Source organism: Struthio camelus, chromosome W (genome assembly GCF_040807025.1).
Source record: "Struthio camelus isolate bStrCam1 chromosome W, bStrCam1.hap1, whole genome shotgun sequence".
In the NCBI taxonomy this organism is placed as follows: Eukaryota; Metazoa; Chordata; class Aves; order Struthioniformes; family Struthionidae; genus Struthio; species Struthio camelus.
In genome coordinates this window covers 3,411,141-3,427,679 of record NC_090981.1, presented here as the reverse complement: position 1 = coordinate 3,427,679, position 16,539 = coordinate 3,411,141, and the positions used below count along the sequence as shown (strand labels likewise).

The 16,539-nt window shown below is 39.4% G+C and overlaps 1 protein-coding gene across 5 annotated transcripts in view; it reads left to right on the top strand.

The window, feature by feature from the left end:
- Nucleotides 1-16,539, top strand: part of LOC104144135 (transient receptor potential cation channel subfamily M member 3) — a 397,790-nt gene that overhangs the window by 117,459 nt on the left and 263,792 nt on the right. For 3 of the 5 annotated variants that reach the window (XR_011137448.1, XM_068925562.1, XM_068925563.1), the window contains exon 1: nt 5,983-6,455. The exons of the other annotated variants lie outside the window; for them this stretch is intronic. Coding sequence is in view for 2 of the 3 variants with exons in the window: in XM_068925562.1 (XP_068781663.1) it covers nt 6,366-6,455 (90 nt within the window). In the remaining variant the exon portion in view is untranslated. Of the gene's footprint in view, nt 1-5,982; nt 6,456-16,539 lie in introns of those variants that run through there. 5 annotated transcript variants of the gene reach the window in all.

Sequence of the window (16,539 nt, the reverse complement as noted above, 5' to 3'; positions counted from 1 at the left end):
CGTTTTTTCTGCTATTTGCTACCCTGCGGGGCTCTGCAAGCCCTCAGAGGAGCTGGAAAGGAGTTTTGAGGTAAGGAAGCACTAGCAAAGGTGGCTCTATATCTGCACTGTGGAGAAGATATATCTTTCTCCTCGCATCTATGGTATACACAGGAATACCAAGCTTGATATCATAGGGAAATTCTCCTGCCTCCACCTGATGTTTTTCCCCAGTTAGGCTGCTGCTGTCTAGAAGAGGTTGCTTTCCACCACACTGACCAATATATCTTTATGGTTTCCTTGTGCTGCCCTCTCTGCTTGTTTCATTTACCCAGTGTCTTTTATTTTATAAAAGAATTGTAAACTGTGCAGAGTAGGAAAACTTTCTTTGTGTTTTTGTACCTAGATCCTATTTCAGTACAAATAGTAATAATAACAACAATCACAACTCCTGTTGAGGTACCTAAACCAGACCTGTGTTTTCCTTGTGCTACGGACTAAGAAAGGGAGAGAAATGGTTGGGTTAGAGAGTCTGAAGCCCATAATATCTTTTTGATGAATATTTGTCCTCAGGTTGAAAATGTTGAACACTGCTGATGTGCTGAGAGTGGTTTGGATTTTATGATCTCCTCAGCTATTCTTTCATTCTGTAGCATTCCCAAAAGTGTTAAAGTTTACTATATAAGAGCTTTCTAAAGTTAGGATTATTATCATGTTAGATAGCAGAAATCCACAAAGAAGTGCTCTTAAAAATGCTTTTCAAGAACAATAGGTTTAAGGAGCATAGAAATCTCCCTATCTGCAGGCAGCCACGGAATTTGCCTTCTATTTGTTCTGTCTTTCTGTTGTTTCAAAGGTGCACCTTGGCAAGAGACAAAGAACCAGATGTGAATGCTGATGGTGCACTGAGCATGCTTGGGGGAAGAAGTGTTTTAATCTAAAAGTGGCAGCTCTGTCTTTCAGCTCTAGCAGAGTAGGAACTCAAATCCTAGTGGGATTGCTACATCCTTACATCTCCTAATGGACCTCAGATTTTAGAAAAGCTGAGCACATGCTTTTCTAACTCGATAGAATAAGAGCTTCAAATTCTGACTTTTTCACTGAAGTGATACAAAGCCCTACAGAACAAACTAAAAAAAACACCACTCCCTAAACTTTCATTATATTTTTAACCAGTTGTTGTCAACACTTCAGAAAACAAGGGTTTTCAGAATTTGATTCTTTGCTCCCTAACCCTTCACCACTTATATTTACCTAAAATTGGTGTTGGCTGCTGCCAAGACAAAATGATAGTAAAAAATCTCCTTACTTGGCCTTTTTCAAATTTATGCAGTATTCCTTATAGATAAAAGATGTACATTAAAGTTAAAATGAATTAAAATTAAGGCCAAGAGGAGATTAAATGATGTATCCAAAGTCACCCAAGGACTCAGTGGTGGAGTTGACTCTCCCGCATTAGGGCAGCACTCTGTCCATCAGGACTTCCTTGCTGCCATTGTAGGAAGCTAGTATTCCTACACTTGCTGTCTGCAAACACAAATGACTAGGTAAGGCACAAGGCCATGGAAAATAGGCCTGTGAAAGCAAGTTGGTGTATATTAAATACTGCAACACGTAAAAGCTATGATCCCAAATGTGCTGTTTGTAGAAGAAGGCAATGATAGAGTTCCATCTCAAAGACGGGAAGCTCTGTGGAAGCTAGAAGATACATTGGGCTCACTATTTTTAGTTTATTAAAACTATCTGTTATGTTTCTTTATTGTCTTCAACTCTCTAACATCCTCAGAGATTTGTTATTCTACTAATTTAAATAGAAAGGCAGCAGGCTATAGTTTTTCTATCATCTTCTTTGTCCTTAGCACATAGACTGAACACTCAGGTTTATAGCAGATGCCTAACGCAAAAGAGATGTGGAAGAGTCAAGGTAATGGTGAATCCGTCACAAGAAATTCTTTCCTGTTCTTCAAGGGTAAAGAAAAGTTATCAGACTATAGGGCCATGGTCTTGGGAGTGTTGAGAGTACTTGTTTCTGATTTGTTTGGGTCTTTTACTTTCTTTTTTCTATGAACTCTAAAGGCTTAATCATTGGATATTTCTTATTCATTATTACCTTTATAACTGAGCAAAGTCATCAATCTACACACATTTTAAGGGGTATGCTATTTAAAGTCAGGATTATTTGATCAGGATGATCTATCTACTTAATTTGCCTTAGCAGAGTAGTTTCAGAAAATCGTATTTACTTAGTCATGCTCCATTTCATTATCAGCAGCATGTTTCTTTTTTTCCTCCTTTTCTAAAACAAATACAACCAAAGCTCAGTTGAGAAGACATTTAAATATGTACAATTTAAACTAACTGCCCAGTCATAACTAAAAATTTATCTGCTTTGGCACAGATTTTGTCACAAGGGAATGACTTTTGGTCTTCTACCTTTTTTGTTCTACAGACATCCCACTGTCTGCTCTCTGTAGCTTTGCAGTTTTGTATTTTGCAATGTACAGTGGGGTGGAACTGGTGAGAGAGCTCTTTTGCTGCGTAATCAGCCTTGCACTATGTTCTGGGCCATTCTGTGCCAGGCACAAGAATTTTTTATCCAACATTAAGGTGGAATAGCAACATTCATGCACTTCTCAAGAGGGCATAGTGAGGTGGAGCTGGCTGATATGCATATGTTCGAAAGAAGCATAAAGGTACTGGGCTTCCACCTCAATGCACATGAGCTCCTTGCACCTGGGCTCCAGTATTTATAGGCTTTGGAAAATATCCATGTATGTACAAGGGCCAGAATTCCTCTACAATGGAAGATCAGGGTATAAACACCAATCCTTACCATGCTCCACTTGGATAATTTAGATGATTTTAGGGTTTAGGTTACTTGGAAGATCTGATGGTGTTGACTGAAGTACTGAGTTTTCCCATTTTTCCCAGAGCTGTTGGTATTTAGACAAACCTTAAAAATAGAACCACAAATGATGTTTCATCTTACGGAGTTTTAGATTTGCAGCCCCACTGCAAACCATTGTAGACAGTAATACGCAAGACAATTTGATTAGCGTAGCCTCATGGAAACAATTTTGTAAATCTCTTTCCCCTCATTTGGAGACTTTGTCAGTTTTTGCTGATTAATATAATAATAATAATGAGTAAATTATAATTAGAGAAACAAGACATGTAATATGGGGAGTAACAGGAAATGTGAAAATGCCAGCATGATCAATAAAAACAAAAAAAAGCAAAATCAAAGTAAATGAGCAGATATTTTCTAACAGAATCATAGAATGGTTGAGGTTGGAAGGGACCTCTGGAGATCATCTAGTCCAACCCCCCTGCTCAAGCAGGATCACCTAGAGCACATTGCCCAGGATCGCATCCAGGCGGGTTTTGAATATCTCCAGGGAAGGAGACTCCACCACCTCTCTGGGCAACCTGTGCCAGGGCTCAGTCACCCTCACAGGAAAGAAGTTTCTCCTCATGTTCAGACGGACCTTCCTGCATTTCAGTTTGTGCCCGTTGCCTCTTGTCCTGTCCCTGGGCACCACGGAAAAGAGTCTGGCCTCATCCTCTTGACACTCCCCCTTCAGATACTTGCACACAATGATCAGATCTCCTCTCAGTCTTCTCTTCTCCAGGCTGAACAGGCCCAGCTCTCTCAGCCTTTCTTCATAGGAGAGGTGCTCCAGTCCCCTAATCACCTTTGTAGCCCTCCACTGGACTCTCCCCAGTAGTGCCATGTCTCTCTTGTACTGGGGAGCCCAGCACTGGACACAGGACTCCAGGTGGGGCCTCCCCAGGGCTGAGTAGAGGGGCAGGATCACCTCCCTCCACCTGCTGGCAACACTCTGCCTCATGCAGCCCAGGATACCCTTGGCCTTCTTGGCCCCAAGGGCACACTGCTGGCTCATGGTCAACTTGTTGTCCACCAGCACTCCCAGGTCCTTCTCGGCAGAGCTGCTCTCCAGCAGGTCAGCCCCCAGCCTGTCCTGGGGCATGGGGTTATTCCTCCCCAGGTGCAGGACCTTGCACTTGCCTTGGTTGAACTTCAGGAGGTTCCTCTCCACCCAGCTCTCCAGCCTGTCCAGGTCCCTCTGAATGGCAGCACAGTCTTCTGGTGTCTCAGCCACTCCCCCCAGTTCAGTATCATCAGCAAACTTGCTGAGGGGGCACTCTGTCCCTTCATCCAGGTCACTGAGGAATACATTGAACAAGACTGGACCCAGGACTCCTTCTTCTCACCCTTTTTGAAGACTGGCGTGACCTTGGCTTTCTTCCAGTCCTCAGGCACCTCTCCGATTCTCCAGGACCTTCCAAAGATGATGGAGAGTGGCCTAGCAATAACATCCGCCAGCTCCCTCAGCACTCGTGGGTGCATCCCATCGGGGCCCATGGATTTGTGGACGTCAAGTTTGGACAAATGATCTCTCACCCGATCCTCCTCGACCAAGGGAGAGTCTTCCTTTCTCCAGACTTCCTCTCTTGTCCCCAGGGTCTGGAATTCCTGAGGACTGGCCTTAGCAGTAGAGACTGAAGCAAAGAAGGCATTCAGCAACTCTGCCTTCTCTATATCCTTCATCACCAGGGCACCCGCCCCATTCAGCAGCGGGCCCACATTTTCCCTAGTCTTCCTTGTGCTAATGATGTATTTGAAGAAGCCCTTCTTGTTGTCCTTGACATCCCTTGCCAGATTTAATTCCAACTGGGCCTTAGCCTTCCTTGTCGCATCCCTGCACACTCTGACAACGTCCCTGTATTCCTCCCAAAGGGCCTGTCCCCTTTTCCACATTCTGTAGACTTCCTTCTTCTGTTGGAGTTTTGCCAGGAGTTCCTTGCTCATCCATGCAGGTCTCCTGCCCACTTTGCTGGACTTCTTCCTCAGAGGGATGCACTGATCTTGAGCCTGGAGGAAGTGATCCTTGAATATTAACCAGCTCTCCTGGACCCCTCTTCCTTCTAGGGCCCTACCCCATGAGATTCCTCCAAGAAGGTCCCTGAAGAGGCCCAAGTCAGCTCTCCTGAAGTCCAGGGTTGTGATCCTACTTATTGCCCTGCTCCCTCCTCCCAGGATCCTGAACTCCACCATCTCATGGTCACTGCAGCCAAGGCTGCCCCCAACCTGCACATCTCCAACTAGACCTTCTTTGCTTGTTAGTACAAGGTCTTGCAGCACACCTCTCCTTGTTGGCGTCTCCACCACCTGGGTCAAAAAGTTATCCTCAATGCTCTGCGGGAACCTCTTTGACTGTTTGTGTCTAGCTGTGCTCTGTTCCCAGCAGATGTCAGGGTGGTTGAAGAGAGATTTAAAACTTTCCTGATAAGTGGCTGGTTTCCTCCATAATCTGATTAAAAACTGATTATTACTGGCAAAATAAAATATTTTACTCATTATAGGGTATTTGCTTTTTGCACTTCATAACTGTTCCCTAATGTAATCCTCATTAAAAAAAAAATGACATGGAAAGGGTATTTCTCCTACAGTTGGAGAGTTGGCATTAAGCACATTTTCATTAGTAGGGAAAGCCAATTACTGCCTCAAATGGAAGTATGCTTTATTAGGTTTGAGGTGTCCCTGTGCCATAACCTCATGTGTTTGCATGTCTTTAAAAGAATAATTCTGAGTCTAAATTTAATAATTAAACTGAGCGGAATTGAATTCAGACTGTCTTTTTTTATTTTAGCAGAATGTGCATGTTAGCACACATACTCTTACAGCACACCTAGATGCTGACAGCGCTGCTAGCACACCAATGCTATGTCAGATCAATGAAACTATGCTTTCTAGGTCCATTATATCAGTAAATCAAGAGTGAATTAATTCTTTCCCTTCTCAATCTTTGCTGCATGCACGCTGGCCCCTCCCCTCATGCCGATTTCTCTCTCCTCGCAATGCTTGGGAGAAGAAAGTGCAAGGTACCCCGCCGCTTGCTTTATTTAAATTCTTTCCTTTTCGCTCTGCGCCCTCGCCCACGGGAGCAGAGAAGCAAGGCGAATGGCTCAGCGTCCCCGGGAGAGCCTAACCTGGCTGCTGTCTGCGGAGAGAGAGCAGGAGAGAGAGGAGAGCAGCAGCAGCAGCACTCACTGCAGCCTTTTTTTTTATGCAGACTGCCCCTTTCCTTCAAAATAGTGCAGCCCTCCCCTGAGCAGCAGGCTGATTGCTTCCCTTCAGCCACATTTGGTATGCATGAGCACTACTGCTCCAAGACAGGAGGTTACTTTCTTAAGGAGGATCAGTGGCTACAGCAAATCCACTTTGCCAGCCTTCTCACCAAGTCCCGACAAGCCTCTGTCCTACAGGGCGAACATGGGATGTCCAAATGGTGGCAGATTGTTTCTTTGGTAGGCGCTGTCAGGTTTGCGGTTGATTTTTCCAGTGGAATTTGTGGAGGGTCATGAAGCAAACTGATGCTCCCCGGCCACTAAACTGGACCATCCGGAAGCTGTGCCATGCTGCCTTTCTCCCATCTGTCAGACTTCTTAAGGTACTGTGACATGCCTCTCTGAAAATCAGTGCTTGCCATTCTGCATCTGTCCAGAGTGTTTTAGACTATATTGCTGGAAAGTTAATTCTGAAATTGTCTCAACTTTATTATTAATTAGTTTACCTACCACCTTTAAAACCCCTGCGAGTACCTGAAGATATCAAAATTAGGTTTCTGTACTCCAATTCCACATGTTTAGCAGTTGATAAAGGTCTGGGAGATGGGTAAGAAAGGTGGAAAGAGAGTAAGGGATGATGGAAACAATCTGTGTTTCAGTTTGCCTTGACTTAAAAAAGGACATGAACTTCTAGGGAAGAAGAAATGAGTTTCTAAGGGGTGTGTGTTTGTGAGCAGTCTTCTGCTATCTAGTATTTGGGGTTATTTAGACCCTAGGGATACCCATAGGTACAGTATCACTCAGACCAACCTGTAAATGGAGCAAGATGTGAGTGGACAAAAAATATCTTGGTTTGTTAACAGCTGTACATAGAAGCAGTGGTCAGTTAAAGACTGACAGTGCAGACACCTTCAGTGAAAATTTCTGATGATGATTTTTTTTCTTTGTTTAAACCAAGTGGCACAGTTTGCTTTTGAAGATGTTTTTAAATATGCCTTCCTAAAAGATAATTATTTGAAAATTACTTTGATTTATAGACAGTGGGGGGGCTCTTAATCGCAGCATGTGAAGCACCACTACTACTGCATGTCCCACTTATGCCTTTTCTAGAGGCATATGTAACTGGAAAACAAAAATATCATGAATCAACTTTTTGAGGAAAATAGAGGTTATATTAAGCTGAAAAATCTTGTTTGCTCTTGGAGCATGTTAATTTGTTTGAATACACAATGCAAAGTTAAACAATATAGTCAGGTTCCTTTAGGTTTCCATACCTGCAATACATTTTGGTTTTTAAAATGTTGGATGCATGACATATTAGTTATCTCAGTTCATCTTAGTACTTCATAGTTTGTCTTTGAAATTAATATGAAGCCAGGTAAAACATGGCTACACTCACAGTGTCGTGGAATGTAATGATTGATATAACCATTTGATTTTGCATGGATAGTTGATACTTTGAAACTAAATCAGTCCTCAGTAATGCAATATATTTGCACAGTAGTGTACTGTATGGTAGTGCACTTACCAGGCAAATAATGTACATATAATTATTGTATATGTGAAGCAAAATGATCATACTGTGTATCACAACAGGTATTTGTCATACCCTGACAGGAAGGGACTACCCTAGAAAAACGTTGCTGTTTCTAATCCAAGTGTATGGCTGCTGGGAGATACACTGTGAGCAGCTCCAAAGAATAGAAGTAAGGTATACATTAGATCTGCTGAAAAATCAAAATACAACTGAAGTGTAATACAGAACAAATTGGAAAGTAGTGCTGATTATCTTGCAAAGGCTTTTTTCTTTTTTCTCCTACCAGAAGCATGAATTAGAATAGCCATACTTTAAAAGCTAATACACTTAGGAAAACATAGTTTTCCCAGGGTGTGAAAACTCAAATGTAGGGCATTTTATTAGCATTCTCAATATCACAAAAAAAGTCTATATATTTTTTTGGGGAGCAGACAAATATTCCCCCCTGTGTACAGTTTTTCTTCATTGCACTTGTTTTATGGGTAAACATCGTTGACTATTTATTAAAAGTGCTGACTAAAAATGGTTTCCTGTGGCTACAGCTATAATTTTTTAGGGATAGAGAGTGAGCAGACCCCGTGGGGTGAGCAAGAGGAGTGGGAGAAATAACTGGAGATGCGCAGCCTTTGGGTGGAGGCTTGGGAGAGGCCACAGCAGAGGAGGTGGGACTCGGGCACCTCCTCAGCTGACAGGCAGAGCTGCCTGATCAGTGAGGGAAATGCACATACCAGCATCTTCAGGGCACACAGTCAGCTCAAAACTATGCTTCTAACATATACTTTTTGCTTTTGTCTTTTATTATTTAATATGTTCAAAGCATGTGAGCAGGCAAGAACAGGGCCCCATTGTCCCAATTCCCCCAAAGATACAATAGGCAATCTGAAGGAATTTTCCAGTTACAAAGAGCTAATAAGGAAAGAGTGCAATAACAATAGTAATAAATTACCAGATGAGCAGTATAAATATTTTCCTGTTTTTCCTCAGGGAATTTGAAAATTTTTACATATACAAATTCACTCATCAGAAGAGCATCTGTGTTGGTTTTTTTGGGGGGGGTCTGTCTCCAAAAAAATAAAGAAGAAACCCTTCTTTTTCTGAAAGAAAGGTGCTCTAGTAAATCCACAAACATTGGAAAGGCAAGTGCAATCTTAGCTCATTTTTTAAATTTCCAAACTGACTAAGAGGCCTTAAGTGGTAATGCAATATTGTATCTCAGTAGATATACAGTAGATCCTTTTTTTTACAAATACTAAATTCATCTCTATATGTGAAAACATATAAATATATATGTTGTATTTCTCCCTAAAAAATAATCCAAGTGTTCTCTTTTGAAATTATTGGATAAAAGCATGCTTTTCTTCTGCTTTCTTACATTTTGGTGGCCAGATATAGAAGTATTCTTTTTTAATGATGTTAATGCTAATTTGCTTTTGTGAGGACATATGCCAATTCTTTTTTATTTCTGTTTTTATTTTATTTTTATTTTTATTTTATTTTTATATTCATTTAGTTTTGATTTCATCCAACATATTGTATTACTGAATGTGATTAGCCTTTCTCTGTAGTGAGTGCCCTCAGTTACACAATAAACTTTGTAAAAACTGATGTGCAAAGGCGCATTTTATCATTATCTCCATTATCTATGGTTGCCAAACTCTATTTCAATGTGTTTTGTAAATCTATTTAAAGAGAATATAAAATAATATTGTATTTGTCATTTCCATGCTTTATTTTAGTCCACCAGAACAAAACAACTGAACATCATTAAGTTCAAGAATACACCTCGGCCTGAATTTGTAAGAATAAGAGTTAGCAGAGATTTCCTGTAATACACAGGGAAAAAAGTCACTGTGGCATGACATACCGCCTTGAGAGGAAACAGTATGAACTTTTCAATTTCTTGGCTGTACATTAACTCTGTGTCTTATGAATGAGAAGTATAAAATTCTCATCCTGTGGATTCAATTTTACATGTAGCATCTGTGCTTTTAGACTGATGGAAATAGATAAACACTGGAAACCAGGACTTCCTTGAGATCTCTCTTTTCATATTGCTCCCTAATAAATATATGGGATTGTCTCAAAATGACTGGTTTTAAATAAATAATAAAATGTGCTATTCAACAAGTAAGCTATGCTCTTATTCTCTCCTGCTGAACTGGCATGCACTGCTTACATGGACTGACAGCTGACACAGCTCTGGCCACAGTGACCTGATTTGATTTAGATAAATGAGGATCAATCACAGATGCTGACAGGTCCAGCAGCTCTCCAGCTCTGTTCCCTATGCTTTTCTTCCAGGCATGTGTTTCTGTTCTAACTCACTTCACTAATACCCTCAGGTTTAGGAATGGTCTTATAATCCTATTTCCTTAATTTTTCATTTCAACAGGCACCCAGAGTATTAGAGAACTAGGAGCTATTATATTTGAATCACAGGTTAAATCAAATAATTAGAGGGCATTTTTACAACTTGTGTCATCAGCTCACCCTTCACTGGTCCCATTTTTTCCCCCCAAATATTTCCTATAGCACATCCCATGTTGGTACTTTTTGTGGTTATTTAAATACGCTTAAATAAATGCTAACTCACTGTCTACTGTCTTTCCATGTGAAGTAAGAGGATTAAGAAGTGCACTGAGCACATGTGCGGAGAGGGTGATTTTTGTGTCATGAGCTCCATAGGCAATCCATTGGAAAGTGACCCTATCAATGCCATCAGAAAAAACTGTCATTTTTCTGAGATGGTCACTGAAGTGTCAGGTTGCTTTCCAGCAGCGACTGTTTAGCTTCCGTTTCTCCACTTGAGCTCTAAAATTTGCTTCTTTGTGTGTTTGACCAGGATCTTGTTACCTTGTTTCTTCTTTATTTCTTATTACAAACAATTAATATTAATTAATGGTAAGCAGTATCCATTTTGTGCCATTGTATACTTAAGAACCACTGTTCCACTTGCTCTGGTAGTCATATTTCTGTGTGTTTGTCCTAAGGTGAAAGAGAGTTTCTGAGTCTCCATTCATCAAATAAAGAGATGGTCTCCCAAGAAAGGAAGCCTAGTCCAAATGGAAGGATTTAGAGAAAATAGACATTTTAGAGCAATATTGTATGCTCTTAAAAAATTGATGAATGACATGATAATGAAGACTTCACTCTGAGGACTCTGTGCCCTAGGAGAGACTCCAGATGTTTCACTTTTGGTTGGGATAGATTTGCTTATGACACATGCCGTGGGTCAGGGGATGAATAATATATAAAAGCTCCACAAATCTGAGAATAGACAGAGGAGAGGAAAATAAAAGGAGTCTAATGTACAGTAAGCGTAGCATCATGGATTTAAAGATGTTCAGATATGGAAGTACTATACTAAATGCTGGGATAACAACAAATTACCCAGCCATTTTCTTAGTAAGACTACTAGAAAATTTTTATAATGGACTTTGAGTTATATGTCAGTAAGTAGATTTGGAAGTTAAGAGCTTAGCTTTGGAAAGGCCAGAGGAAAAGAAATGGAATGAGTCAGAAGAAACACTGGAGAAAATGTTTTGGATAATATTTTCCAGCATATGGTTCAGTAACAAATGCCTGCTCAGCTCTACCAAATAATTACAAAGAGCACTTATCCAACCTGGGCAGCTGCCTAATCCAGCTCCAGGGACTGCTGGAAGCTTAAAGAGATCAGACACTAAATTTCTTGCCAAAGGAAAAGCTGGTCCTTATTTTTGTTAATTATTTCTTATTTGATTGCCCTAGACAGAGTGCGTAAGGTAACCCAGGAGAAAAATGAAAAGCTAAAAAGCAGCTCATTAGAATAAGGCGCAGTGTCTTTTTAAGTATAACAAAATAAACATGTGACATTTTGGCCATGCTAAAATCTGTGGAATAGAAGTGTGGCCAATGTTTTTCCCATTACAGCAAATTTGTTTAGCTATGTTCATAAAGAAGACATCGAAAGGAATAAAGACTGGAAAACACACAGTAGGCTTTGTTGTGGCACATGGTGAAATACCACATTGATTTTGCCCAACAATTTAAATCAACTAAAATCTTGTTGCTATTTGATTACCAAGTACAACGTCATTTCAGGATACTTTCTAAAGTATTGTTTGGTAAACTGAGTGAACAATTTGTGTCTCAAGAATGATGGAAGAACAAAATGTGTTCTTTAGAAAACAATAAATATCTATGCTTCCAAATCCTCTACTGTTAGACAAAAGTGATTATAAGAGAGGAGAAAGCTGTATTTTTTTGGAATTCTTTTTTTTATTCCCAGTGGGTTAAAAAAGTTATTGGACTGTCAGAATCATTCAGTAACTCAGACATGATACTCTTGGGAAATAATTTTTACAATTACTTGTAAGTGGGTTTGTTTGCCATATTCATGAGATGGTAATACTGGATTGTGTTACACTCTTGGGAAACAGAAGTGCAAATTTTTTATTCTGTTTTATTCCCTATAAACGAGAAAGTGAGCAAAAATGCAGATGGGCACCAAGGCAGATAAAAATGTGAAGATTATTGTTTCTTAGCTAGTCTTTTGATGCTTAGTTGGCACTGGGCTCTTCTGGTGTATCACTGCTTGATAGTTAAGAATTGATTCAGGTTATTGTTTTAGTTAACTTCCAAAACTTCCAAACTGCAACAAAAACGAGAGGGCAAGTTTAGTAGGTCTCAGCTGAAAAACTGAGATACTTGGAACAAATCCTAATGCATACTGTTATCATTAGTGAGCTGGTACATTAAGCATTCCTGAAAGCAATATGTACATTACTGACAGTAAAATGAGGGTAGTAATTTACCTGTGCCTGCACTCATCTGCTTACTGACTTAAATTGTAATAAAGAATGAGCCATCACCTATGCTTTCATCAGGAGGATGTGGTGCAGTCTGGGAAGTAATAACAGCTCAGCCCTTAGGATCAGACAGCTTAAAACAGAGGCATGTAGAAAATACCAGCCAATGTAACAATTTTCTTGTAAATTCACTAATAAGAAAACTAGTCACACCTCTCTGTATGGTGGGCTGTTGTATATGGTATGAAATACAGATGAGTTTTGAGAATGCATATGACTTCTGTTCAGAAAAAAATTACTTGGATAAACAAACTTGTTTTCTTCTTAGAAAGATCACAATTATATATATATTACAGTTGTAATAGATGTTACATGTTTTGGGCTCTAATTCTCAGATTTTCTGGGATGTATCAACTGTACTTAGCAGCCCAGAACCCAGATTGCCAGAGAATGGAAGAACTCTGTTTTCTGTTGGGTGTTTTGCTCCTGTGCCATCTAACATCGATTTCATCATTTAAGGATGGCAGAAAGGAGAACAGAGCTAGGGCACGGCTGTGCAATTGCAATCTCTTGCTTTATCATCAGGAAATTGGTTTAACATCCCAAATCAGAGGAGCAGCAGGTGTTGTAGCATGGCTTCAAGCCACCTTTGCACAGGTAAGTTTGCGTTCCTGCTGCTCAACCATTAGCTCAGACTCTAGTACTTCACATTTTTACAGGCAACTAATGGCGAAGACATTTTTTAACTGCAGCTGAAGAACTAACGATATGCCATTTGGGGGTTGCACATACCCAGAAGATGCTTATTACTTGAAGTCAGGCTTCTCACCAAACATGAAATGAGTTGATCCTCCTTGTATGGTGGTTGGGCATATATTCATGTGTAAGGAGCTTCTGATAGATTCTGTCAGATCATTTCTCCAGAAAGGGAAGGAAATGTGGAAGCTGATAAAACTTTTTTCCCCATTATATACAGAAGTAGTCTGTATATAATCATCAAGGGAGAATCATCAAGGGAGGTCCATGTTTCCTGCATTTTAAAGGACCTGTCTCAAAAACAATCCCTACTTCCTATGGTACTCGATCTTTTCAGATTTTAGTACTTACAGGAGGTGGCAAATGGCCTCCACTCCCACTGACTCTAGCAAGAACTGGGGACATGTGAAACACTGCAATAGACCTGGATTTTAGGGATCAAATTCAACTCTCCTAATTTCTGACTGTATGAGAGATGCCTTTGTGGACTCACTTCTAGACAAATTAAAAAATAAGAAATAGCATTTTTGATGCATATTAACAGAATAGAAAAATGTAAGTCTAATTCCAAATAGAGACCATTGTTTTTAAAATAATTGTAAAATACTACTACGTACAGCAGTCATTTAAACAAGATGCTGCAAATACAATGCCACTTTATGTGTTAATGGACTCCTATATTAACGGCATAAAATTTCAGTGTCGTTCTGCAATACTGTTCCTTATGTTTGAAAGGATGCCACGTGAGCAATTCAGGCCACAGGACCATGAAGTGAAGCTGAGTGGTTTTATTCCACCTGAATTGCTAACAAGACTATGCTACAGTGTAAAAAGAAATGGCCTCAGGGCTCTCTGGAAATTTATGTCAAAGCCAGTAATAAAGCATGAAATAAAATCACTTCATCGAAAATATCTTTCATCCCCCAAATAATATGGTGACATGAAACAATCTGACAAAGTACTCTTAGCAATGTCAAGGAAGTTACTGAAGAAAATATCAGGATTCTTATTATTTAATTAAAACAATCATTGGGCTGATTTTATATTAGTGAGGAGGTGATGGAGTGAAAACATCTTTCAGTGACCCATCTTTCTTCACCTGTTGTTGGTAGAAGCAGAAGGAAGATGCAGTAACTTACTGAGCCATTATAATTAAGAATTTATGGAGGATGCACCACAATATTCTGTTATGGAAGGATGCAATTTTTTGAACTTTGTGAGTTACTAAATTGGCATGGCATGTTGCGGCTGTGCCTGTTGTAATGCAATATCACACATCAGTTTCACAATGCAATAGCTTAAAGTGCATCTTTGCATACAGCTGGAAAGAGAGATCAAAACTGCGACTAGATGAGCTAATTACATGATATCCTGAGGTCCTTCCAGAGTGACTTTCCTATGATTGCATGTATAAGTTTCCAAGTTTTCTAAATCATAAAAGGTATATTCCAGATAGATACATTCTTGCTCAACTTTTGGGCTCATTACTTCAAATTACTAGATTGTGTCATATGTAGGAGGCAATATCTGATGTTCAGTGTTTTTTTTTTCCTGGCCATAAATTCCATGTTACCAAATAAAAACAGTGTGATGATCTGAACAACCTAGCTAAAATGCTACTGCTTTTCTCAACTTTTTTTTTTCTACATCTCTGCCCACCTCCCCACTGGACCTTTTCCTGAACTGCATTGCTCCCAGAATTTTTCTGATATTTCGCTGCTTGTCTTGTACTCACAAAAGCAATAGTGATGCCAGGTTATTATGGTTATAACCCTGACAAATAATTTGCCACATGCAGTCCAATGACTGAGTGAGCCACCTGTGGTCAGCTCCCTCTGCCTGAAGGATGGGTAGATCTGGCATCAAGATTGCCCACAATGCTAGTGAGAAGAGCAAAGTGGTAGTAAAAAGTATTCCTTTGCTATTGGATGTTATAGCTGTAAGTCTCTGTTGACTTGGGATATCTGCTTATGAAGCAATAGTGTCTAGAAAGCAAGTACATTTTTTTAATCATTCAATTCAAATTCAACTTTGTCTTAAAAAACACATTGATGCCAAAATTTTAGAGGTCCTACACTTATGTTCTTCTGTGAGAACAGGGTAAATTGAGTACACTGTGAAAAGAAACCCAGAAAAGTTGCTTGCCCTACACTGCCACTGACAGGACCTATTAAATATGCATCATTTTTGACATATGTTTGTCTAAGTTCCTAAAGTCATAAGCTCCATAGGCAATCCATTGGAAAGTGACCCTATCAATGCCATCAGAAATATTTATCTGAGGTGTTTGCCTAGATCTTTCTTGCTGGTTTTTAAGTCCATGATTTCTTGTTTTACACACTGTGAACACAGAGGACACATGTAGCAGCCTTTGTATTTAAAAGTTCTTATGTCATGTTTGGAAATTGACTGATTTAGCAGACTTGTTCATGACGTGATTCTTTGTCATCTTACAATGTAGATTATTTGATTATTTATTCCAGTATTTTCCATTTTCCAGCACTGAAGTCAAACTGAGATTCCCTTGCTGCTTGCTTTTTTCTCTCTTTCTGTAGTCTTCAGGTGTCTTACTGGAAAAGGTTACTTTTATTTCTAAGGTAGTACAAATTTCCAGCTTTGTTCAATGTTCAAAAATTCTCAGGCATTACTAAAAAGGTCCCTTGATGAAATAAATGGATATCTGTAGAATTTGAACAAATGAGAAGAAATACTTATTTACCCATTATTGCAGTCTGCCATGGATGAGAATACAGCAGGAAGTCTTTAAGTAAGTAAGTATTGAAACTGAGCAAATTGTTTGCATCAAATTATATGAAAAGTTTAGTATCTCAGTGCCATGAAGTGTTTTAGCACAGATAGTTTCCATTAATTTACTTAGGAGTCATCTGAAATCCAGTTAAATTAATGGAGAGAATTTCACTGATTTTTAGGGGGCATGACCCTTATTTGCCAGATGATAGAGCTTGACGCAGAAACAGCATAAAAATCCAGGATATATATAATGTACATTATGTTGTTTTTGATTCAAGGCTGGAGATGTGTTCAGGTATTTCTGCTAGAAATAGTTGTGTGTGTAACTAATGCTGCAATTTTTTTCCATATGATATCTTGAAGTCCACTCTCCCCTTAAAGTAAATGGGGAGGATGAAAAGCTGAAGCAAACTACTTAATACAATTAAATAAATATGAATAACAGCAGAAGAATGTGTGGAACATTCATTAATTAAATTGATTAGCAGCATAGTATGGCAATTTTTTCATTTTTCTTTGTTTTTAATGCTAAAAGTTTTTTAAAGAATAAGGATATGCTCACTATTCATGGCAGTTTTAACCCTTGTTTGCATTGGTGCAATCATAAAATACCATTGCATTACAGCCAAACCA